Below are 24,031 nucleotides of genomic sequence, written 5' to 3' on the forward strand. Positions count from 1 at the left end.
GTCAGTATTTACGTGGCGTACCCGAGTACCATGTGACTAAACAACGCCAAAGAACATTTGCCTGCCGTTGCTGTCTCAGACACAGAATTCAAAGAACTCAAGTACATTTAATTATTAGAATAAAATATTTTATGATAGTAGATTATGAAGCACTTTTTAAAATACAATCTGAACGTTATATTGCACATGTGGTGGCATTCTAAATCAAATACAAGAGCAACTATGGCCAAACAACTTGTATGAATATAAATACAGTATAACATTATACATTTTGTGTACTGTAAGTGAAAACTATATATATATAAGAAAAAAATATAAATCGTTTTGCAGGCGTAACACAATGTCATCATCATTTTTATCTTTAAGCCGTCGTTCTTGCCGTCACGGTGTCGGAATGACTATGCTTAACTCGGATCGCTGTTGTTACTGGAATCTGAAATGCCCATTTGCTTTGGGCAGTTACAGAGCTGCAGGTAGTCAAGCTGCTCTGCAACCCCGAATTGTTTTAGGAATTGAAACCAGCTGTGATGATACTGGAGCCGCCGTGATGGATGAAGCAGGGAGAATCCTTGGGGAATCTCTGCATTCCCAGAAAGAAGTGCACTTGAAGTAGGTGAATGTACAGCGGTACTGGTTTTTATATTCAGCATTTACTCGAGACAGAATATATATGGGTAATCCCTGTAATATATTTGATGTGACATTTTTAGAAAACACACACACACACACACAAACTACTGAAGCTAATACATTATTTCAAAGCGCCCCTTAAAGTTTACTGTACTATATACCACTGCAAAAGTACAGCAAAGTAAAAGCATAATGAAGCACAGGTATTAGCGTAAATCACATGTAAGTAGGTATTGTAAAGCATTGTAGAAAACATGTTGTAGGCGTATAATGCTTTGCAAAATGACAAACCATTAGGCTACACTTATTTTTCTTTGTCTTTAAAACGTGGGTTGTTTAATTTCTTAATAACGTATTTGACATGTTTATTTTTTCCACATTTAAATTTTGCAGTATGGAATTTCACTGTAATCTCAACTGAATACACATACAAAAAAATATGTTTGTAACCAGAGCATTTTTTTTGTTGTTGTAGAACAGGTGGGATCATTCCCCCAGTGGCCCAAAGACTACACAAAGAGAATATACACAGAGTGATACAAGAAGCTCTTGACATGAGTAGAATTTCTCCCAGTGAACTGTCAGCCATAGCAACTACCATAAAGCCTGGTCTTGCACTGAGCCTAGGTGTGGGACTGGAGTACACCCTAAAACTTCTAAAGCAATATAACAAGCCATTCATCCCTATCCATCACATGGAGGCCCATGCATTGACAGTCAGAATGATCCACCCTGTCCAGTTCCCCTTCTTGGTTCTCTTGGTTTCTGGTGGTCATTGTTTAATAGCCGTGGCAAATGGAATCACAGACTTCCTTCTTCTAGGACAGTCATTGGATGAAGCACCAGGTGATATTTTAGATAAGGTGAGTATGACTGACCAATGATACACTTTAAACATGTTCTTGGACAGTTAATTGCTCCCATAAATTTCATGACCTTCTACCACACTAGCGGATACAAAGACATTTTGGAAAGAAAAAAAAAAAAGGTAGGAAATGCATCCACTTCTTTTGTAGTTCAGTACATCTAATTAAAGCGCGCTGATTCTAAAACCTCCTACAAAATGGAGCACATGGATAAACATGTTACTTCTCTTGATCAGTTAGATTATCAGATCATACTTCCTGGTGTTGTTTGAAGTTAGATTAATATGCTATTTTATAACACAAGTATTATGTATTGACAGGTAGCACGAAGACTGACCCTCATTGAACACCCAGAGTGTACTACAATGAGTGGTGGGCAGGCTATTGAGCATTTGGCAAAGCAAGGTGACAGAATGAAGTTTAATTTAAAGTCACCAATGGGACAACACTTTGATTGCAATTTTTCCTTTGCTGGCCTCCGAAATCAAGTTACTCAGATAATTACCAAAAAAGAAAAGGAAGGTAAGAGTCCATTGGTTTACTCTGAGCATGATTTTCTTATATAGAAAACTCAGCTTGAAACAATGCATACTGCAAATAGCCTTTCTGAGACGTTGTTTACTATAGGAGTGCAATATGTTTATAGCAGTCTTGGTGATAGCTTGTTAAAAATCTGTATCTTCATTTTAGATATAGAAAAAGGCCAGATTCTGTCTTGTGCCAATGACATTGCCGCAGCAGTACAGCACACTGTTGCATCCCACATTGCAAAGCGTACCCATCGTGCCATTCTCTTCTGTAAAATGAACGGGTTATTGCCTCAAAATAATGGAGCACTGGTAAGTGATCAACAAATGTATTACATTACTTATCAGTGCTTATTTTAAATATCGTTGGTCCTAAAATGTGTGAATGTGATAGAGTAAATATGCAAACATCACTCATTAAGTTCTAGATGCACAATAGAAATGTGCATGCTTTAAAAGCATTAAAGAGGCACCTAGATGTTTAATTTCATGTAAACACTACAGCTACTTAAAAGCTTTTCATAAAATAAAATAGAATTTAAGACATTTTTGGAAAGCTTATGATTAATTTGAGAAAACAAACCCTTTCTCGTTGCAGGTGGTATCCGGAGGAGTTGCTAGCAATCAGTATATTAGAAGAACACTCCAAATTGTGACTGATGCAACTGGCATGGCCTTGCTCTGCCCTCCACCAAAGTTATGCACAGATAATGGTGTTATGATTGCATGGTGAGACACTCTTGTTGGAAACACAGCCAGATAGATACTTCAAGCATTTTAAGAACTTCTAGAGCTTGAACTTATTGTTATGGCATTGTATAAAAAAATGTTGTTTTATTTTTTTAGGAATGGAATTGAAAAACTTAGAGAAGGAATCGGAATCCTGCATAATCCTGAAGGCATTTGCTATGAGCCAAAGTAAGTTCTGGAGACTTTTAAGTAGCCTATATTCTGAAATTGTAAATTAAAATTTATATTGGCAGGACTGTATTTCTATTTTATTTTTAAAATCATGTTTTGAACTTCATTATGTACTGCAATGATATAAGATGTAATCTTGTCATACTCTGCAAGTTTGAATTGTAAATCTGGTTCATACTCCAATTGTGTAATTCTTTTCTGAACTCTTAACTGGTCATGTCAGATATGACCATCTCCTAATGATCGCAATCAAGGGTTATTTTATTTAGAAAAAGATAACCGATCTTATAATTAAGGAAGAGGGATAGCATTTTTGTTTCTAGACCTAATGCACTAACCTTTATTTGAAGTAGCATTCATCTATACTTCAGTCTGTCATCAGCTTGTTGACCTTTGCCTAGGCATTTTTTAACATAATCTTCAGGTTTGAACAATACCAGTGGCGGGTCGACTAATGTGATGAACAGGTGCGACATGCTAGTTATTTGGTGTTTCGCAGTTTGGGTTGTGAAAAAAAAACTAGTAATTTTCTTAAGCGTCATGTCGCGTCCTAAAATATAGCTTTACAGAACACTTTTGTCATTCAATTCATGGAACAGGATTTTATTTTTTTATTGTACGTCATGTACATAAAGTTCTTTTTTTCCCCATATGGTTCATCATTTGCAAACTTTATAGTTCTCGTCTGTCAGACAAAAAGGTATCAGATCTGGGATCCGGTACAAATTAACCGCTGGTCGCAATATAGAAGTATGATCCATCCTTTACAAGAATGCTGAAGTAGATTGCCCTTTACAGAACATGACTGCTCTTTCCTAATGCTGAACATTTATTTAGATTATTTTCTTATTTTTTTTATATTGTTTTTTTTTAAATTTAGATTACAAGAATAACTGTTGATTTCACTTCTTTTTCAATACTACAGAGCTGCTTTTGGAGCTGACATTTCAGGAAAAGTGAAGGAGGCTGCTATCAAGTTGCCGCATCTTAAACTGAAGATTAGAGAATAATACTTTTATGTCCTTTGTGCACAAACAGAAATAGAAAAAAAACAGGGACTATATTGTAATAAAGCAAATAAAATATTTTTGGAACAGAATAAGTGTATCTGTACATTTATTTTAACATGTTACATAAAAAATATTTAACCGTACATTTTCTGTAGACAAAATTTACCTTGAGTGAGCAATTTCTTATTTGACTTTGGTCAGATGTTGTAGTTAATTGACTAGTGTTAAGATTTTTTTTGTTTTACCTCAAAATTAAAAAGGTATATGAAAATGGGGAAGGTTATTTTTCGTTGTTCTGTTTCTTATGTTTGTCCATCAATAACATATAATAAATCCAACCATATGAGGGAAACCTGTTACACTAAAAAAACTTCCTGTTGTTAAAATAATGTATACAAATTCCATGGTTTCTTTTGTCCAAAAGTTTTAATCATTGTATAACTCATCCACTAATACCCAAGTCTTGTACACAAGGCAATGGAAGTAGAACTAAAGCAAATATACAATATTATAGCTCTCATGAGCTCTCATCTGATGTTCATTATTTTCAAAAGAAGATACAAAATAAATGTATTCACTTTTGATGATAAAAAAAAATGTAGTAAAAGCAGCGAATGTAGTACAATATTTATTTTGATCAAAGAAAGAGACTCTCAATAGTGTTAATTCAATCCAGGTAAATGGTGTTCTACTTCTGCTCTGTATTGTATAAACTTAGTTATAATTACCCTATAAAAGCTAATTGAATTGGGCCCTTAATCTAATATTTTGCTCTTGGCAGGATGTATGGACTCTGGGTTATTCCTGGAAGATGCTGCAATTCTCCTTCTTGAATCTGCAGTTTTACATCTTTGAGCCACTAAGACTGGAGCGGACTTTGATCGAAGGTGCTTGTCTGTTTGAAGTTCATCCTGATCCCTCATGGTGCTTGTGGTTTTTGGCCTGTCTGTTGATAAAAAAAATAAGTCTCCCAATATACTTGAAGTAAATATGAATTCAATTAGAAACTGGTAATTGTGACTGGGGATTGAAGTATATACTGGACGACTTATACATTACCTTTTTTATTCTGGGGCATCACATGTGGACCACCATTTATCACCAAGCTGCAATAGAGAAAAGAATGACTAGTTGAATTCATTAATGTGAAAACATTGTAATAATTGCAATATAAACACCACATGCCTGTGAATCAGTTATTATGTCATGTACAGTACCTTTGGGAAGGCAGGCCCACCAACTTTTGCCTCTTGAATTCAGCTGTAAAGATCTTGGAGATCTTTGCATCATTGCTTAGATTTTGTGTTAACAGGTTGTATAGTCCAGGTCTGTTCCGGCATTGTACCAGCAGGAGGCGATGAGCAGGCCGGTTGAAAGTAAGGTAGCCCAGAGCAACAGCAGTAGCTACTCGAACCTAAACGCACACAACTATGTATTAGTATCGAAACTACTGTTCTTGATCAGATATTTAACATAGTGTGTTTTCATTAATTGTTTTAGAATACATTAAATGAATTAAATAGTCAATTACTTTACATATAAAAATCATGAAAGCACTGTAATACTTTTACCTCTTCTGACTTGGAGTATAAATGAGCACAAAGGTGCTCCACAGCTCCCATTGTTACAATAGCATCAGGGATACCTGCTCTTGTGTGAGACAAACTGGCTAGCAGCCGCCCTGTAGTAAAATGAAAAAGAAAATTGTATATTTTAAAGCTTTAATGGTGATTATTTTAGCTATTGTAGTTTTTGTTAATAAACATCAGTGAATGACTATAATTATGTAGTTACACTTTACAAGGAACAGACACACCATGGATGACCTAAAGTTTGTAGTTTTAGAACAAATTCAATTAGGTAATGCACAGTATAGAATAATTAAAGAAAATAAATGGATAAATAGACTAGATACCATGATGCCTGAAGGTTTAAATGGAAAGGAACAGTATATCGTTACATCATTAGCTATATAGTGAATGACATCACAAAGACATTAAATTCAAAGAGAAATAAATGTGTGGTTACCAATGGCATCAAAAGCCTATTAATTACCTCCAATGTTTATTTTCAAACATATATATATATATATATATATATATATATATATATATATATATATATATATATATATATATACACACACACACTGTAATTACTATAGCAATCAATCGGATGTACCCTTATTTAATTGTACATTGTGTTGTTGTTTTAAAACATACCAAGAATCATTATGTAACATTGCTCTGAGGTAAACATGGTTTACAGTTGTGGAAGGTACAATATGCAATGTTTAACATTTTCCAAACCTCTTTATAAAAACATTTTAAAGTTGATAATAACGGTATACAAAACTCTATTGTGTGATGTATATCTGCCCACCTCCACTACATCTCCCTTGGGTATATGGATCCCCAGCATGGAATAATATCACACATATTTTTGAGCAGTATCTAAAGATTCAATAATGCCATGTATGATTTCCATTACACGAGAGTAGATGTTAGAACTTCATGCTGATTTGAACTCGGCTCTCGCCAAGATAAGCACCAACTAAGACGTAGCTTTACAGTAAACTAATGTGATCCATACGTGTCTCCATCCATTTGCGCTTCCTTCCATATGATGATGTAGATATCCTTCTGTCTGGTGTTGATGGCTGAAGTGTAATGCTGGCTCCTGGGATCAGCTTATTTTGCCTCCCTGGCGCATCAGCACACACAACGGCTGCGATGCTGGCTCCGGGGATCAACCACAGTGCGGCCTCCCCAGTGTATCAGCATGAAAACCGTCTGGACTGAGCTAAGTAGGGTACATCTGTGGGGTCTTCAAGTGGGCACCTTCCATCCTCAGTGTTTTGTTGACTAGCCCACGACACCTCAAGTGGGCTCGACGGTGATTCTGGCGTCCCAGCATCCCCCCCCTCCCCCCCCCACTCAACTCAGCCCAGCTTACTTACCTGTACATCAGCGTTTCTTTCTTTATATTGTGCTTGAGATCCCCAGCCAAAATCTTTCCGTCTCAACCACAGCCAGTTGCTGCTCCTCTCTGCTGCTTCAGATAAGTTCTTCACTGTGCGACGCAACTCTTGGCCACTGAATCCGATGTCTCTGAGAAACTGGGTTGTAGAGTGTGCCACAAATCCTCGACAACCCACTTCCACTGGGTAAACCCGGACTCTCCATCCTCGCTGTTCCGCTTCAGTGGCTAGTTGAGCATACCACAGTTTCTTCCTCTCATACGCCTCATCTACAGCATCCTCCCATGGCACTGTTAACTCTACCAGGTGAACAAGGCGTGCTGATCCAGACCACAAGACAATATCTGGTCGAAGGTTAATGGTGGCAATCTCAGGTGGAAAAATAAGCCATTGACCAACATCTGCCAGCATTTTCCAGTCTCTTGCAGCTTCCAGTTGTCCTGGGCGAGGACTGGTTTTAACACCTTTTCTTGGTGGTTGCTCTCCTGAGCGGAGGAATGTTGTCTTTTGTGTGTAATGTTTTGATGGAACAGGTGGCAACTTATTGGTCATGTTACGCTTGTCTTCCAATGCTAAGGCCAAACATCGCAGCCCCTGGTCATGGCGCCAAGTAAACCATCCTTGGCTAAGAGCCACCTTACATCCTGTCAAAATGTGCCTTAATGTTGCAGGTGATGAACACTAAGGACATGAGAGATCCTCTCCTACCCAGAGGTTTAGGTTCTGTGGTGATGGGAGAACATCATATGTTGACCTGATGAGGAAACTGATCCTGCTCTGTTCCATTGACCATAGGTCTTGCCAGCCAATCTTGCGTTGTTCCACACTCTCCTATCTCATCCATTCTCCCTGCTTGGCCTGGGAAATGGCCTTTATACACCTCATCCTCTCCTCCTGCTTTTGCACCTCGTTGACTACCAGCTTCCTCCTTTGAGCTGGGGCTGCCTTGTGCCATGTAGGAGGAGCTGAACTAAGTCCAAGACCCCTCTTCCATGCTGAACTTGCCCCATGATATCACCAATTCGAAGGGCAGCCTTTGCATCTTCCACAGATTTCTTTGCCGCCCACTTTCTTCCAGTTTTCAACACAGGTGCTGCCTCCCTTACGCATTTGTCGCGTGACTCTACTAATGTCATTTCCAGTCTGACCTTGGCGCACTTAAACTCCTCGGTTAGAACGGAGACTGGTAGCTGCAGTATTCCTTTACCATAAAGTCCCACTCTGCTGAGGCAGCGTGGAACTCCCAACCATTTCCTGATGTATGAACTGATTAAAGCTTCCAGCTTCTCTACTGTTGTCAAAGAAACCTTGTACACAGTCAGTGGCCACAGCAACCTCGGCAGTAGACCAAACAGAAAGCACCAGAGTTTTAGTTTACCTGGTAGAGCGCAGCTGTCTATGCTCTTCAACCCTTCCACTGCTTGTTGTCTAACCTCTCCCACACGAACTGTGTCCTTTAGATCCCCGTCGTACCATCTCCCAAGACTCTTCACTGGCTTCTCAGACACTGTTGGTATTGCCTCACCATTAATGAAAAATGTTTTATCTACTACTTTGCCTTTAATTATAGAGATGCTCCTTGATTTAGTGGGCTTGAATTGCATTCGTGCCCATTCAATGTTATTGGTTAATTTGACCAATAACCGATTAGTGCAGGCTACTGTTGTAGTCATGGTTGTCATGTCATCCATGTATGCTTGAATTGGTGGTAGTCACATTCCAGAAGCCAAGCGCTCTCCTCCTACTACCCATTTTGATGCCCTAATGATTACTTCCATTGCCATGGTAAAAGCCAGTGGAGAAATGGTGCATCCTGCCATTATTCCAACCTCTAGGCATTGCCATGTAGTGCTGAATTCTGAAGTTGAAAAACTAAATTGCAAATCTCCAAAGTAGGCTTTCACTAAATTTGTTATTGTCATCGGTACACTGAAAAAATCAAATGCTGCCCAAAGTAGTTCATGTGGCACTGAACCATATGCATTAGCCAAATCCAGGAATGTCACATGGAGCTCCTTTCTCTCCTTTTTAGCTGATTGAATTTGTTGCCAGAGCACATTGATGTGTTCTAAGCATCCTGGGGAACCTGGAATGCCCGCTTTTTGTATTGAAGTGTCAATGAATAATAATTTCTTACAAAAAAAAAAAAAAAAAAATATATATATATATATATATATATATATATATATATATATAAATGTGCAGGGAATGGGAAATACCGTAGCTGTGAATGTCTATCTGTTCTGTATAGCGTGTATATATGGTTATACAAGTATCAATGTTATTTAATGTTTGGAAACTGAAGATGTGTTTCTGTTACCTGTAAGAATGACTGTTTTGGAGCTCTGTGATTTAAGGAGTTGAACTAAAATGGTGATTCCTCTTGCAGACAAAGTAACTTGGTCTACATCCACTATTACTTTTGCAAGTATGACAATCTGAAAATAAATAAATAAATAAATAAATACATTTATGGGTCCATTAAATTAACTTTTAGTTGAAAAAAAAAAAAACATTTTAGGAATAAAAAGAGCAAATGTAGATCAGCAATTAACAAATATATATATATATATATATATATATATATATATATATATATATATATATATATATATATATATATATATAAGGCATAATACCACAGTAGTGACGTCAAAAACACATAATGTCTCGTTTTCAATCACTCGACAACACCCACAGTACAGAAATGTTCATTAATAAACAACAAAATGAGAATACGTTAAAAAAAAAAAAAAAATGTAAAGCTGGTTGTGAAGGATGGCTTGCAGTGGTGAGGTGTGGTGACGTCACAGACCAGAAACAGAGGAGTGGTGACGTCACAGACCAGAAACACAGACCCAGGAAGTACGGGTGAGAGCTGAAACGCTACGCCGTTCAGCTGATTTTATTAAATAATTAAACAAAAAATTTAAACAAACAACAAAACGCTACAAAACAAAAGGGCGCATTGGCCAAACAAATATAAATAAACAAATAAGCGTGCTGGTTTTACCCCAGCACGATACTTAGCGTTTGTTTGTTTGTTTGTTTGTTTGTTTGTTTGTTTGTTTGTTTGTTTGTTTGTTTGTTCGCTCGCTCGCTCGCTCAAAATCTGTCTCGCCTCTGACACTCTCCTCCGAGCACGGACAGCTGCAGGTTCTTATATTCTGGCCGAGGGCTTTAACTAGCTGTTAATTATCTTATTACCCCTCAGCCACAGTCTGCACGAGTTTAGTAAGGATGCGTGACTGTCAGCTAGTTAAATAATCAATAGCTGATCAGCCACGCATCCTCACGAGGTTTTTAAAATATAAAAACAATTACAAATACGCGGCGCTTTGACCTGCGCCGCAAACAAAAATACAAATAATAAAACAAATACATAGGGCGGGACACTCCGCCACACTGGTACATTTGTATCTCAGAGAAAATGGAGAGGAACGGGAAATTAAAACAAGGTAAATTAAATTAAAACTCGTCTTCTTCAATATTAGCATCACAAACGTACCCATGTATTATAAAAAATAATAGATGGGCCTCTTCAGTGAGTTACAGGAAAACAATTCCATCTAGATTAAATTATTTTCCAGTAACTCACTGAAGCCTATCTATTACTTTCTCCCCCCCTCTCTCTCTCTCTCTCTCTCTCTCTCTCTCTCTCTCTCTCTCTCTCTCTCCCCCCCCCCCCCCCCCATAGTGTTTTTAACGCACACAAACAAACATCATCTTGATTACCTGAAATGCAGCCTTTGCCATATTAATCTCATTTCCAGATTGAAGAAATGGCTCATAGATAGATATTGGAATACCGCCATTCTGTAATATCATAAACTGCTGCATTGTGTTGTTATATGCAAAGAGTGACAAAGCATATCCGGCAAGCAAGCAGATATCCTACACAGAAAATAAACATTTCATTGGTAACATATTTTGTTTTTACACACATTACTAACACATATCAACAGATCTGCATATTTGTTATATCATAGTCTGAGACACTGATATTGTCAGTAAAATGTTTGCTCTATTTATTTATTTATTTTTGTTAGAAGAGCTGTGACAATGTGTCCATATACTGTATTAAATTGATCTTAATGGTTTAGATCAAAATTAGAAACACCTTATTTTACAGGAGTAGTAACTTTTATTTGATTAATCTACTGATTCTGATCAAATAATAACATTTTGATTACTTTGTCTTGTGCTTGAAGAAGCTCCAAAACATCAGTGTAACTGAACCCTTCTGTATCCATGAGGACTGTTTGCAGCTCTGTGTTTCTCAACACTATGCAGGCCAGAGTTTCTGCAACTGCCACCTGAATGAATTAAAAACAAAATCACTATATACAGTTATTTTCATTGACTTAGAGTATTATTAACTAATCCACAGGAGCAACTCCAATTTATTATTTTTTTTTAACAGAATGTCTGTGAAGTACAAAACTGTACTACAGTTTCCATTCAATTAGAAATGTTAACATTTTGTAAAACATAACAAGGCAAAAAGTAATTGTTGTGTGCTATTGAACCACAGACAGAATTATTGTACTTGTTCTACTCCATATGTTTACCTTGACCCGAGGAGACTTGTGATGTTTGAGTAGTTCAACCAGAATAGGAAAGGCAAGCTCCTCTACAATGCTTTTCTGACTGAAAGGATTGTTTGTATGTGCTACCCCTGTAAAACCACAAAGGACATTTTTGTCAGTGCAAAAAAGAAAGAAAAAAAAGCTCCTGTAATGTCTTTTTTTAATTTATTTTTTTAGCTCAGTTGAAATAATACTGGTCTCTTATTAGTTTGAAACTTGTTGATCCCTCCAATTGCAGATCTAAAAACCCTAATTTGCTGACAGTGAATATATAAAAATAAACCCAGAAATATCATTAATGTTCACATACCTTCTAATTTTGTAAGTGATTGCTGTGAGAGTTGAGTATCGTTTTCCCTACAAATTGTCACCTACTGTGAAGCGTTACCCGTAAAAGGGCTACTATTAATCCACCAACATTGTATATTGAGTTTTTTAAGTAATACCAGGCTGAGCACACACCGATACACATGGTCCCCAGGGCCTTGATGACACTCAAAAGGGTGCGCTCTGTCGTCCTGGAGTTCCGCAGCAGCCTGATCAATGGACCAACTCCACTATTCTGACAGATCTGATCCTGGTGAGCTTTACTGTCCCGACTCAGGGCAATCACTGCCTGGCAGCCTAAGAATAAACAAGTTTATCATAGGTTCATTAAACAGGGATCAAACTTTTCTAGCATATCTTGTCCTAAAATAATTCCCTATCAGGGACTGTTGATTCGAGAGACAGCTGTTGACTGGTCTAAACTGATCTCAGCGGTGCTCCAAGATACTTGTTCCAGACACAGAGTAACAGACCAAGCTGGCATTTGTTAGGATTTTATAACCCAACATAACAAGAGTGCATTTGTTGCCAGATCGTATGTCTTGCATAGAAAGGAAGGTATTTGGGTTGGTGTATTTGGAAGGTATTTGAGACCAGCATTCCAGACTGCATGGCTTCAGACATAATGAGTCTGCCAGATCATTGCTGCCCAATAGATTTTGCTCCTCAGAGGGTGCCCTTTTCCACTGTGCTATAAATTACATCTTAATGAAACAACCAATGAGTTACAACATAACTTTTGGCACAGTGGTCAGGTAGCCCCTGTATGAGGCGGTATGCAGACTGTGGCCCATAATCTCTCTAGTGCCAGATAGGGAAGGCCAGAAAAGGTTTGTGGGATGCAGTTCAATTTTGCCATAGGTTACTCAGTGAAAAAAACAAATTAAAGGCAGGATTAATATAGTGATCTGTGAATCATTAAGAATCCTTCTCTTATACAAAGTGATTAATAAAGACACCATATAGCTTAGACCCAATACCCTTTTATATACAGTGCTCCCCCTTTACAAGGCAGCCCTTTATAAGGCAGTACAGTCATGGCTCCCATTAGCCTCATAATGCCATTACACTAAAACTAGTATTCTCGTTATAAGGTGGAATAGAAACAGCATGGTTTCTTAACTATGGCTCCCGACTGCGTTATAAAGGGGGAGCACTGTATATATGTGTATGTGTATATATATATATATATATATATATATATATATATATATATATATATATATATATATATGGTTAGAATTGGCATAGGGATGATTTTATGTTTTACAAGACAGACTCAAGTAATATAAATGAGAAGGCATAACTTACCAACATACTGCATTTTGTCTGATGAGGACAAGACAAAGTCTATGATAAAGTTGTGACCAATCTCATCGGCCATCATTTTCTGCTGCTTTAGTGTCTGTCCAGCAAGTGCCCACAAAGCCACTGCGCCTTGTTCTCTCACTTCCAACTGAAACACCTAAACAGCCAAGCAAAGAAGTACAAACTAAAAGGATTAATTTCTTTCCACTGGTGGTCACCTTGTAACTGGAAAATGGGAGAACATAACAGGTAAGAATACGTCTGTATGTTAGGCTTTAAAACTATACTGTACCTTTAAAAGTCGAAGAAGATGCTTTGTGACTGACTTTTCCAAAAATGCAGTCTGTATAGCTGCATTATGGTCAGCTACAGCTTCCAATGCCATAGCTGCCTTCACCTGTACATCGATCTTTCTCCCACTAATGATTTTAACTAGTGGGGTGACGGCTCCCTCAGTCGCAATAGCATCCTGGTTCTGCCGGTGGCCCCGTGCCAGCTCTGCCAGAGCAGTTGAAGCTGCTTCCTGCAGAACTTCTAGAATTTCAAAGAGAGAAGAAAACAAATCATGTTAAAAATAACTGATTTTATTATAGATACATAATTCCTACAACAAATAAAGTAGTGCTAACCAACGCTTTAATATCAAATGGCTTACATCTAGCAACATTATCAATGAGACATCCTTTCTTGTGACAAAGACCTTGTCGTTTTGTTTTGTATTTTTTCTTTAGGAAATCAAGACATGTCATTTTCATTTGTGATCACAGAATGTCTTTGTCATAACGTTTTTCAACTGGGTTATCAACACAATATGGGAGACAACAGATATCCATACACATAAAATAACAAAATAGTACTTTATTACCTGATCTGAGCATCAAAAATTCCACCAATGATGTAATCCCACCCTCTTGTGTAACTGTGCTTTGATTGGCTGGATTGTTGATACACATGACCCGGATACAGTTAACTACATTAAGTAGCACATCTTCAATGTCTGAATGCAAAAGCTTCACCAGAGGGGGTATTAGACCCTAAATGAAGAAAAAAAAGTTAGGTTTTATCAAAGATTTTTTTCTCTTCAATGAAATTTGCACTGTTTTTGTGAAAGGAAAAGAAAACAAATGATCATGTTAAATAGAGAGGAATGGCCCATAAGGTTCATTCAAAAGTACTCTGGTGTCTACCTAAGTTTGTTTCTTACTAGTTTTATAAATATCATGTTGTTTAAAACACAGACTTGAATATTTTTCTTTGCAGTAGGACTGAACACTTTAAATTTATGACTGTATAATGCATATACCCTAGCAGAATAAAATAGCTTACAATTTCCTCGCTGATTTTTCTTTTGTACCAAGTAATAAATGTGTTCTTTGTTGTTTATAAACATTTAACCAGACATTACTAAGATGTATTACAGAGTCCCATGCAGAATTAAAAGAATATCATCACATTATCATTATCATTATTAGTTGTGGTAGCAGTAGTACAGGTAGTAGTATTTTCTTTTTTTTTTTAATAATTGCTAAGATAATCTTGATCTGAGTTTATATATATAGTATAAAAAAAGAACAAATACTTTGAGAAAGCAGAAAAAAAACTAATCTGATCTTGCACATCTTACTAATTTGGCAACAAGGGTCTGGTTGTCATTGATGTGTGCAAGATCAGCCAGGATGACAGAGCAGCGGGACTGAAGTTCAGGACACTGTGTCTGGAGCAGCTGGATAAGCACAGGAATTGCTCCGCATTCCACCACAGCAAGGGAAACGGGCACCTGATTTGAAATATTACAAAGCACAGCAGCAGCAACACACTGCAGGTTCTCCTGCTGGCTATGTAGTAAATCAACCAGGGATGGGATTCCACCTGCAACACAGAATGGAAAGAATCTGATAGAAGAGACAGGTAAGTCATACACTGACAGAATAGCATGTGGGGAATTGAAGAGCTGTGGGTGAGTGATAAATGGATGTATTCATTGTGTTGTTTTAAGCTTATAGTGTATGCATGCATGCAGATTAGATTAGATATTTGGAACAGATATTTAACATTTACATTATTTGACATTACTAATACTGTACATGGCTACTGTACCTGCTTTTTCCAAAGAATCCTTAGATCTAAGAATTTAAATAAAATCACACTTTTGTATAGACCAGGTCAACTGAGAGAACCAAACCAAACCAGATGTAATAAGCACTGTTAAACGAAAGACTTGAAAAAGGTGATTCTGTTCTACTATGAATTGTTATTAGTCTCCAAAGGTAAAAGGCCAATTCATTACCCCCCCACCTGCAGCAATAATGTCTTTCCAGTGGGTATCTGCAGCCACACAGAGAACTTCCAAGCACCTCACTGACATATCTTTCTTAGTTTCATCTTCACACCGGAGCATCTCTAATAATAATCAGAAAAAAATCACTGTTAGGGTTAGACATGTAACTAGTAAGTTAGTAACATAGATTCCCTGCCTTGGTTGTAAATACAAAACAGGTATGTCAGTAACAGCTATCAGTAAACGAAAAATGTGTGGACGACACATATACTGAAAGCATTTGTATGTATGAAAGTAAATAAGTATGTAATTATGTAATGTAGATTTAAAAATGTAAGTGTGACATACAGACGGACAAACACATTGGATTGGCCTATATGCAAAAATGTAATTGTGACATATGCATGTACATAAAAAGCACCTCCTTATATCCCCATATTCTGAAAACTCTTAATCTCATGTAATAGTAAATTTCATCACATTGGGATAAGCGGTTCTCTTATGTATGAACATTTTTAAGTATAGGCATCTACACCTGTCATCCCCAGGAAGGAATAATGACGAGTATAATATATGTTTTAGCATTTCCAATTGGGCTATACAAATCATTATAAAAATCAGAGAAGTCACCTGTACAGACATCATAAAAAACAGACAGTTCTCTAACAAGGAAAGTGTATCTACATCTTTAACCTTATCGTTTCTACCACTACAGGAAGAAACGATATAAAAGTTTAATCAGATTTAACCTGATTAAACTCCACAAACAAATGCATCTCCTAGTAAACTCTGCGGCAGACAGTTCATTCAGAGTGATAAGCTCTTAAGGTAGCACTAAGGAACGATCATGTGTACGTGATAAATCAGTGGCATTTGCTAGTTTCTCGACATGTTTTGTGTCAGTTTACTAAACCGTCACACTGGTACTTTAGTGTTCAGATGAGACAAAGGCAGCATTCCTTGTTGTGACATTAACACATTTTTAAAAAGGCTTGTTTCGATTTCATGTAATACATATCAATAAAAAGTGAATTAAAGGGAATTACTTGGATTTTCCGCCTATCTCTATACCCCTGATCTAAAATGCGTGCATACCTACAAGAAGTTTCCAAACTGGCAGCTCTACCAGATCAAGCTCAATCAGGTGCTTCAGCATCTCAGTGTGAAAATACAGCACCCCCAACTGAACCACATTGTTTCCCTTGCTGTCGGTTTTCTTCCAGTCAGCACCAATTGACAATAGATACCGGAGAGCATCAAGAGACCCAGACATGGCAGCCAGTAATAGTGGTGTACAGCGAGATCTAACAAATCAGAAAGAAAGAAATTGACTTTATACACCTGCTGCTGTCGCTGTATACAACTTCACAATATAATTTGGATTGCTACAACATATTTTCTTGCATTTTGGGTGCAAATATTTACTATTTCACTTCATTATGCTAAATTAAAAAAATCTGCTCGAGTTAAATAACTTTGTTGCATCAATGCTCATGCAAAATCAGGAGGCTGTGTGGTCCAGTGGTTAAAGAAACGGGCTTATAACCAGGAGGTCCCCGGTTCAAATCCCACCTCCGCCACTGACTCATTGTGTGACCCTGAGCAAGTCACTTAACCTACTTGTGCTCCGTCTTTCGGGTGAGACGTAGTTGTAAGTGACTCTGCAGCTGATGCATAGTTCACACACCCTAGTCTCTGTAAGTCGCCTTGGATAAAGGCATCTGCTAAATAAATAAATAATAATAAAAAAAGATTCACCACAACTGGATGCAATGTACAAACAGAAAGATGCCTCCAATACTACAGTACATCCATACAATTCTAACAAAATACTCTAATCTTATTCATCACAATTAGATGAACCCATGAGTTGAATAGTAACTTACTCAGCAATACTTTCCATCTCCAATAGAGTTGGGTCCTTTCTGTACAAAGCCTGGATACACAGAACATTGCCATAGAAGGCAGCAAAATGAATAGCAGTCCATCCTCGTCTATCCACCATTTTGTAGTCCACCTGAAGGGCTAGTAGGCAGTGTAACGCTTCCAAAGAGCCATACTGAGCTGCCAGATGCAGTGCAGTGACCCCTTGAACAATCACAAACAACAATCAGCCAAGCATCTCTATCAGCTAACTATAGTACCACAATATTACATTGACTCATCTACAGTTTATGCTTGTAAACCACCATGAGAGCAGTGTGACTAGTGAAAATGGGCTATTAGATACAATACTTTTGTACTATTCTGAGATGAGTCTAAGAAAAATATGCATGCTTTCATATGGTTTTAAAACAACTTACCAAATTTTGTTTTTAAAGCCGGTTCTCCCAGATGATCTAAACAAAACAACAACACATTTTTTCATAAATGTTTAAAATTTTGTTTAATAAAATAGGGGTACCTATACAGAGCTCACTTGTTATTTCACAATTGGACCATCTTTACTGTGTAAGGGCCTTTCACTTATTCACTGTCCACTCTAAAAATAAATATGTGTAAGTTATGTGAAAGCAAAATAGCAAGGGAGTACTGTACTTGGTTGACAGGATAGCACTTCAATTTATGTAAGATAAAACTGAATAAAAGGAAAAACCTGAACTGATGAATTTATCACTGCGTCTCTGGTTGAGCTGCAAACCTGCCATTGCCAGCTGGCTGATAATGGGCACTTGGTTATGTATGGCTGCGTAGTGGATGAGAGAGTAACCATATTCATCGAAAAAGCCCAGGCGAGATGGAGAGTTCTTGCGGGAAAATGTGTGGAATATGGCAGAGAGTCCTCTTTCCGCAGCACTTTTTAGACCATACGATAAATTCTAAATGAACAGGAAAGTTTTGCATCACAGATTAGAACATAACAATAATAATAAAAAATAAGGATGAATTTCACATACTACAAGGTAAATATAGAACAAAATACAAAATCGAAATACAGTACCTTACATTTTAGGGCCTTTTTGTAACCAAATGTTTTTTTGAACTGTTCATGCAATTGAATATCATTTAATGGTAGTCTTTTAATCTTCAGTGTTTTGATGAGAACCAACATGGCTCCCCACCACTGTGTCTTGTTAAACTGTTGATAGAAGGTTTCAAGCTCTATAGAAATCACATAATAGCTGTAACAAAGAGTACATTTGGAGTTATACCATGTATAATGTGTAAAGTGTACCTTTAATATTATACTGCCCTATTTTGGAAATGATACAGCACTTACCTTCTCCCTTCAAACTGCACGACTGGTATGGAGTAGTTTTCTCTGTATGATGTGTCCTGTTCCCGCAACTGACTTAAATGCGACGCTGCAAGGCACTGTAGATCTTCAAAGGCTGACTAGTTAGACAGTTTGCAAGAGAAATGTAATAGCTATTTCACTTTAAAAGCCATTAGAAGTGTCAAGTGGCTTTTATTTGCAAAAAATAAAAACCTTTCTTTGACATAGTTCTTCGATTTTTTTCAAATAGATTAATAATGCAGTAATAGATAATGGATTTGTAAGACAAGCAGCCATATTTTATATATAAATGCCAGTGAAAATAAATACTGTATGATCTATTCAATGATCTCTAAACAGTGCTAGATCTAAACACCTCCACAAACACTATTATAAACCTGCTATGGTTTTAAAAGCTTGGAGTTAGAACATGTTTATAGGCACTAAAAAAGACAACTGTTACTTTGATCATTAAAATTGAGCCATTTCTGGGGTGGAGGAACATTAATATTATTTTTGTGTATGAATACATGTTTTTGTACTGGATCAGACCAGGTGCTTGAAACAAAGCCACTTTTACTGTGTTCAAAGGTAGTATTGATGGACAATAAAGACAATTATTTTTTTTTGATTTTTCAAATTGCTTTGTGTAATGCAGTTTTCATACCTTTATTTCGTCAGAAACATCCCCCAGTAACGGTGTTCCTATATCAAACTCAATGCCACCGTGAAGGTGGAAGTACTTATTTTGCTCGTATTGGAAATGTTTACATGTAAAATCTGGACCATGATAAAGTGGAGGCAATTCTCGTTCAGTCTTCAGTTTATCATCTGTAAAAAATGAAAAAGGACACAGGACATACAGGGCATAGCAGTGTTAGCTTCACTCTATTTCTCAGTCAATGGGCAGTTTAGTTTAATCTCCATGTCCCTACAATTCACATTTTTTAGACTAAAAGCCCTTTACTGTTTAATACACTGTACTGGTACTTTGTGATTTGAAACTAAATGCAAGAACAACTAGGCTGAGACATGGTGAAAATGTGCACTTGAATGAGAAGTATGTAATTTCTTTGAGTATTCTATTTGTTTCATAGTGCCTGTTGTACACAATTGTGATTTTTGGTATGTTTATTGTATTAGTATACTTATTTCCTTATTAAAAGCTAGCAGTTACAGAAATTCAGCTAAGACTGGAAAAGCACAGCCAGTGAATGCACTTCCAAGTGTAGACACCATAGGGTTTGTTTGGTGTAAGGATGATGTAATGTAATTACTTCCCAGGCTGGGCACTTGCCTCCAGGGTCCAGTAGATTTATGAAATCTGTTGGTAAGTTCTAGCAGGTGATATAAGGCGATAGGCTGCATAGTAAGACATAGGTTTCTATTGATCTTCAGTCTGATCGGTTAAGTGGGTTGCAGCACTGAGGCGACATTCAAATTGGGAAATTAGGTGGAAACATAAGGGTTACTTGATCAGTAACTCAGCATATGAGGTGATTTGTTTTCTTAGTACTGAGGTTCAAAAAGACCTGGGAACTATAATCTTGTTTTTGTTTTTGTTTAAAGAAAAAAGTAAGTAGTTTTACTGTGAAAAACTGTGAAAGCTTCAACATATCCGTATAATAAGTGAAAAACAAATGTCGGTATGCATTTTGTGAATATTTTCTTATTTACTCCAGTCTTTTATTATATGTCAGTTTTACAAAATTAGAAACAAACAAACAAGAGTACTGTAGTAATATAAGGGTAAAGTAGAAAAGCAAAGGTTTTGAAAATGGCTGGAGTGTTGGTAAAACTGGCATTACTTACCAGAAAATGAAGGGAGGAGTCTGGATAGATCTGGAATCTTCATCTTCTTTTTTAGTCCAATAAGAAAAGGTACGAGAAAGCTTATTAACTGCACATAAGCCATGTTTTTGCGGACTTCTGGCTTCTTCTGCAGGTACTTTGTCACAAGTTTTTCTTGAAGTTTTAGTCTCTTCTGTAATCTCTGATAGATCACAGGGTTCATTTTGTCTTCTATGAGCCTCACCGTGTTAGCAATGTTGTAAGTACCGTCATACATAAACAGGTTATTATGCTGTTTCACAGACGTGAGGTAAGAGGTGAGTTGCAGTAAGAAATGGTCACAATATTGCATAAAAATCTTCACTTCTTCAGGGCTGTTGGGCTCATAGGTTGGATCTGTGTTGATGTCTTCACTATACATATTATGAAAGGCAGGGTCATCTGAAATATCAACTAAACCTGCCAGAGATAAATCAAACACAAATCAAAGGAATTGCTGGTGATGTGTTGTTTTGTTCACCCATTTTTTTTCATCATAACACCAATTGCAATACAAACTTCTGTTATCAAGAAAGCAACAGTGAATAAAAGAACATGCCCAAAATACTTTATATTCAGAAATATGGAAAGCTTGAAACCATCAGTGCAGGTACTTGATAGGGCTAATATCCTACCCTTAAACAGTGGGATAGGTGGCCAACAAGCATTAATTGTGCCTGAATGCTACTATGGGGATCCCAAGTGTATATTTACCATAAATATGCAATATCGTAGTTCATATAAATAGTTTTATTTTCTCACCTGCTGCAAGGAATTCTGGATATAAGTTTTTCCTTGTCTGTGGAATTCCACTGGCATCGACATCCATGCTAGAACGCCACAGTTCGGAAAACCTGACCCTTTTCTCTTTCGGAATATAGGCTCCATGCCAAAGGCCTTTCATCATGTAATCCACGCTAATCAAAATCTGCCCAACTTTTGTGTCATAGTAAGCTGGTGGCATTTGACAAGTGGTGCTTTGATCAAAATTGGATTCCAGTCTTAATGATGGCATTTGATTAAAGCAGTAAATTCCAACCACCAGTTCCTTCACAATCTGATGGACTTCTTTATAGTCCAAAGATACCTGTGCATCCACCGGCACGAGGATGACTGTGTTTGAGTAGCTGAAGTTTTTCACCTGGTTTATGATTCCAGAAGGTGCTTCTACTGGCAGGCGAAAGTCTTCACTGGAAAGCAACCAGTTGCACGATGTAAGGCTGAGCACTTCCTGCATTTCAGTGCGGTTAAACTTCTCAAAAAAAGCATTCGCATTTCTCTGGGCAGCTAGGGAGGCAACATAAGCTTCATCATCATCTTCATCTTCATCAACTCCAGGGTTAAGGGGTCTGGAGGAGGTACTAGAAGCTGTAGATTTTGCCATGCTAGGAGTCCTAGAATAAAAAAAAAAGGTTGTCAAACATATAATAATATCAGTTATTCTGAATGATTGGTTGGTTGTACAAGGAGTGTCTTTTTTGTTGTGGCAACCTTTAATTACACGCTTCTATTGCAGCAGTTTCTACTGGATAAATACTCAAATATAGACCCTTGCTGAGACATTCTACATACAACACAATAGCATAATCAGGACAGTGATATGTATTGTGCTGTTAAATTTTCTTTCATAAAAAAGATGACATATTAGGACGTTCCAAAGGAATGGAGACAAAGGAGACAATGGAGAAAATAAAAGTATCGTAAATAGAAAATATCCTACAGTGAAGACATGCGATTCAATAGAATATTAAACATTCCACATATATCACGGTGGGGAAATATTTCATTCAACCATTGTGGATTTTAACTATTTTACAAGCAAACCCCAAATTTCAAATTCAGTCAAACCAACGTGTGACCATTCTCATGGTCTGCTTCTATGCTATACTTCGATCATTTGCGTGTATTTCTTTTATTGAAATATATATATATATATATATATATATATATATATATATATATATATATATATATATATATATATATATATATAAACTAAATGGTGTACCCGTGCTGTGCTAAATAAAAAAATTACATTTTCAATACAGTACCTTGAGTAAAAGAAAGTAATGACTGACCGTTCCCTCACGCTAGTTTAAAATCACAGCAACATACTTTTGTTCTCTTCAGGCTGTTGTAATCCAAAAAGACCGACGTAATGCCAAATAAATAATGTCAAATACCGGTAATATTCAAATTTGTTGTCTCCTAATTTCTACATTTACATTCAGATTCCATTTGGCTTTCAGTCATACAGTGTCACACTTACAGAAAATGTAAACCGGCTTTCCTAGCAACCAGGAGACGCCACAAACCTGTTCCTTCGATACGCCGCGGAGGGGCGCTCGAGGCTTAGGAAAGCAACATCGAAAATGCAGCAGGAGGGCGCTGTGATACAGATTTGTTCATCCAACGTTGACGTCAGCAAAACGTTATGCTACTGACTCCATTGTGGCCCCACCATGATGTATAGACTCCAGTTGTAAACTATGGCGATTATAGCCAAGATGGTAGAAGTATGGTGTAGTTTCCTAAATACCGCATATTCTGTAACTCTTGGGAGTCAAAGGTGGTGCACCTGGAATGTAAAAAGTCGGTGGTAAGAGTCATTTTATGTTATTCGTTAACAAACAAGTGAAGAAACATCTACGTCTTTTTGTTTTAGGAATCGAGCTTAAATTAATGAACTTGCTGGCGTCTGACAAAAACGAGCTGTATAGGTTATGTGGACTCATGAGGAAAAGTAAACAGAATCCTGGGCTGTGCTGTTTACTGTACGGTGACACGTTCACATTTTGTACCTTGATTTCTTAAAAAAATAAAGTGTTGTCTTTACGGAGACAGTGGAATAATGTGATTGTACTGTAGATTGAATCGATGCTGCCCACTTAACCATTCATGGTTAAGCGTGCTACTTAAAGCAAACGATGTAGAATTGCAGTAAAGGGACATTTTTTCTAACATTACCAATTTAATTTTTAATTAAAGTAAATGTGGGATGCCTGCTGGAAAAACACAAATACGCTTCATTTTCTCAAACACATGTGCTGTCTATTCTGTCGGTTCCAATATTCTTACAGGCAATGGAGTGTTGTATTGCGTAATATTTTTTCTTCCATAATAAATTAATAACAAACTGTTGAATGAGAGCAAAATGTAAAAGATTATTACAGAATTCTTTTTATTTTAAGGCTATTTACCAAAAGTTCACCCATCATCTGAAACTGACAAAAATATGAAAGAAAAAAAAAAGTGATATTGACAGTTTTGACTATAAACTAGCACCATGCCACGATGTGGGAGGCCAAATGCCATCTTAAGGCTGGTTCCCTTCCAATTCGAAGACTACCAACAACCAGTACCTTTGGGATATGCCTGACACAGGTCAGGTATTTACTGAGCATTTTATGTCAGAGCAGCCGATTGGCCGCTCCAGGGAGTGACGTCCTCAGTCTGCCTACCGAGGTGATTAAGTAGTCACTCCGCCGGAGATGACGTTCTCTTTTGATTCTCACAATCAGGTAGGTATAACTAACTTCTCCAGGTGC

At 37.2% G+C, this 24,031-nt stretch overlaps 3 protein-coding genes across 6 annotated transcripts in view; 2 read left to right on the top strand and 1 right to left on the bottom strand.

The window, feature by feature from the left end:
- osgepl1 (O-sialoglycoprotein endopeptidase-like 1) lies at window positions 1-4,139 on the top strand. Its single transcript, XM_034007232.3, has 7 exons — window positions 1-609; window positions 1,106-1,493; window positions 1,817-2,018; window positions 2,187-2,335; window positions 2,622-2,752; window positions 2,870-2,941; window positions 3,870-4,139. The coding sequence occupies exons 1-7, from the start codon at window positions 341-343 to the stop codon at window positions 3,952-3,954; spliced, it is 1,296 nt and encodes a 431-aa protein (XP_033863123.1). The 5' UTR covers window positions 1-340; the 3' UTR covers window positions 3,955-4,139.
- On the bottom strand, window positions 4,104-22,898 carry ankar (ankyrin and armadillo repeat containing). Its single transcript, XM_059032175.1, has 24 exons — window positions 22,535-22,898; window positions 21,246-21,877; window positions 20,466-20,903; window positions 19,321-19,484; window positions 18,657-18,772; window positions 18,378-18,558; window positions 18,033-18,255; window positions 17,740-17,775; window positions 17,323-17,524; window positions 16,532-16,740; window positions 15,454-15,558; window positions 14,783-15,027; window positions 14,024-14,192; window positions 13,451-13,692; window positions 13,162-13,315; window positions 11,986-12,147; window positions 11,506-11,612; window positions 11,128-11,250; window positions 10,670-10,828; window positions 9,255-9,372; window positions 5,526-5,635; window positions 5,172-5,368; window positions 5,014-5,060; window positions 4,104-4,900 (listed from the first exon to the last, which is right to left on the bottom strand). The coding sequence occupies exons 2-24, from the start codon at window positions 21,865-21,867 to the stop codon at window positions 4,710-4,712; spliced, it is 4,320 nt and encodes a 1,439-aa protein (XP_058888158.1). The 5' UTR covers window positions 21,868-21,877; window positions 22,535-22,898; the 3' UTR covers window positions 4,104-4,709.
- The window catches only part of zgc:136439 (uncharacterized protein LOC678627 homolog), a 7,454-nt gene continuing 6,301 nt past the window's right edge, over window positions 22,879-24,031 (top strand). For 2 of the 4 annotated variants that reach the window (XM_059032177.1, XM_059032176.1), the window contains exon 1: window positions 22,879-23,082. The gene's annotated coding sequence lies outside the window, so the exon portion shown is untranslated. The remainder of the gene's footprint in view (window positions 23,083-24,031) is intronic. The other 2 variants (XM_034023691.3, XM_034023682.3) reach the window with 2 other exon arrangements.

This window comes from Acipenser ruthenus, chromosome 10 (assembly GCF_902713425.1).
Source record: "Acipenser ruthenus chromosome 10, fAciRut3.2 maternal haplotype, whole genome shotgun sequence".
Classification (NCBI taxonomy): Eukaryota; Metazoa; Chordata; class Actinopteri; order Acipenseriformes; family Acipenseridae; genus Acipenser; species Acipenser ruthenus.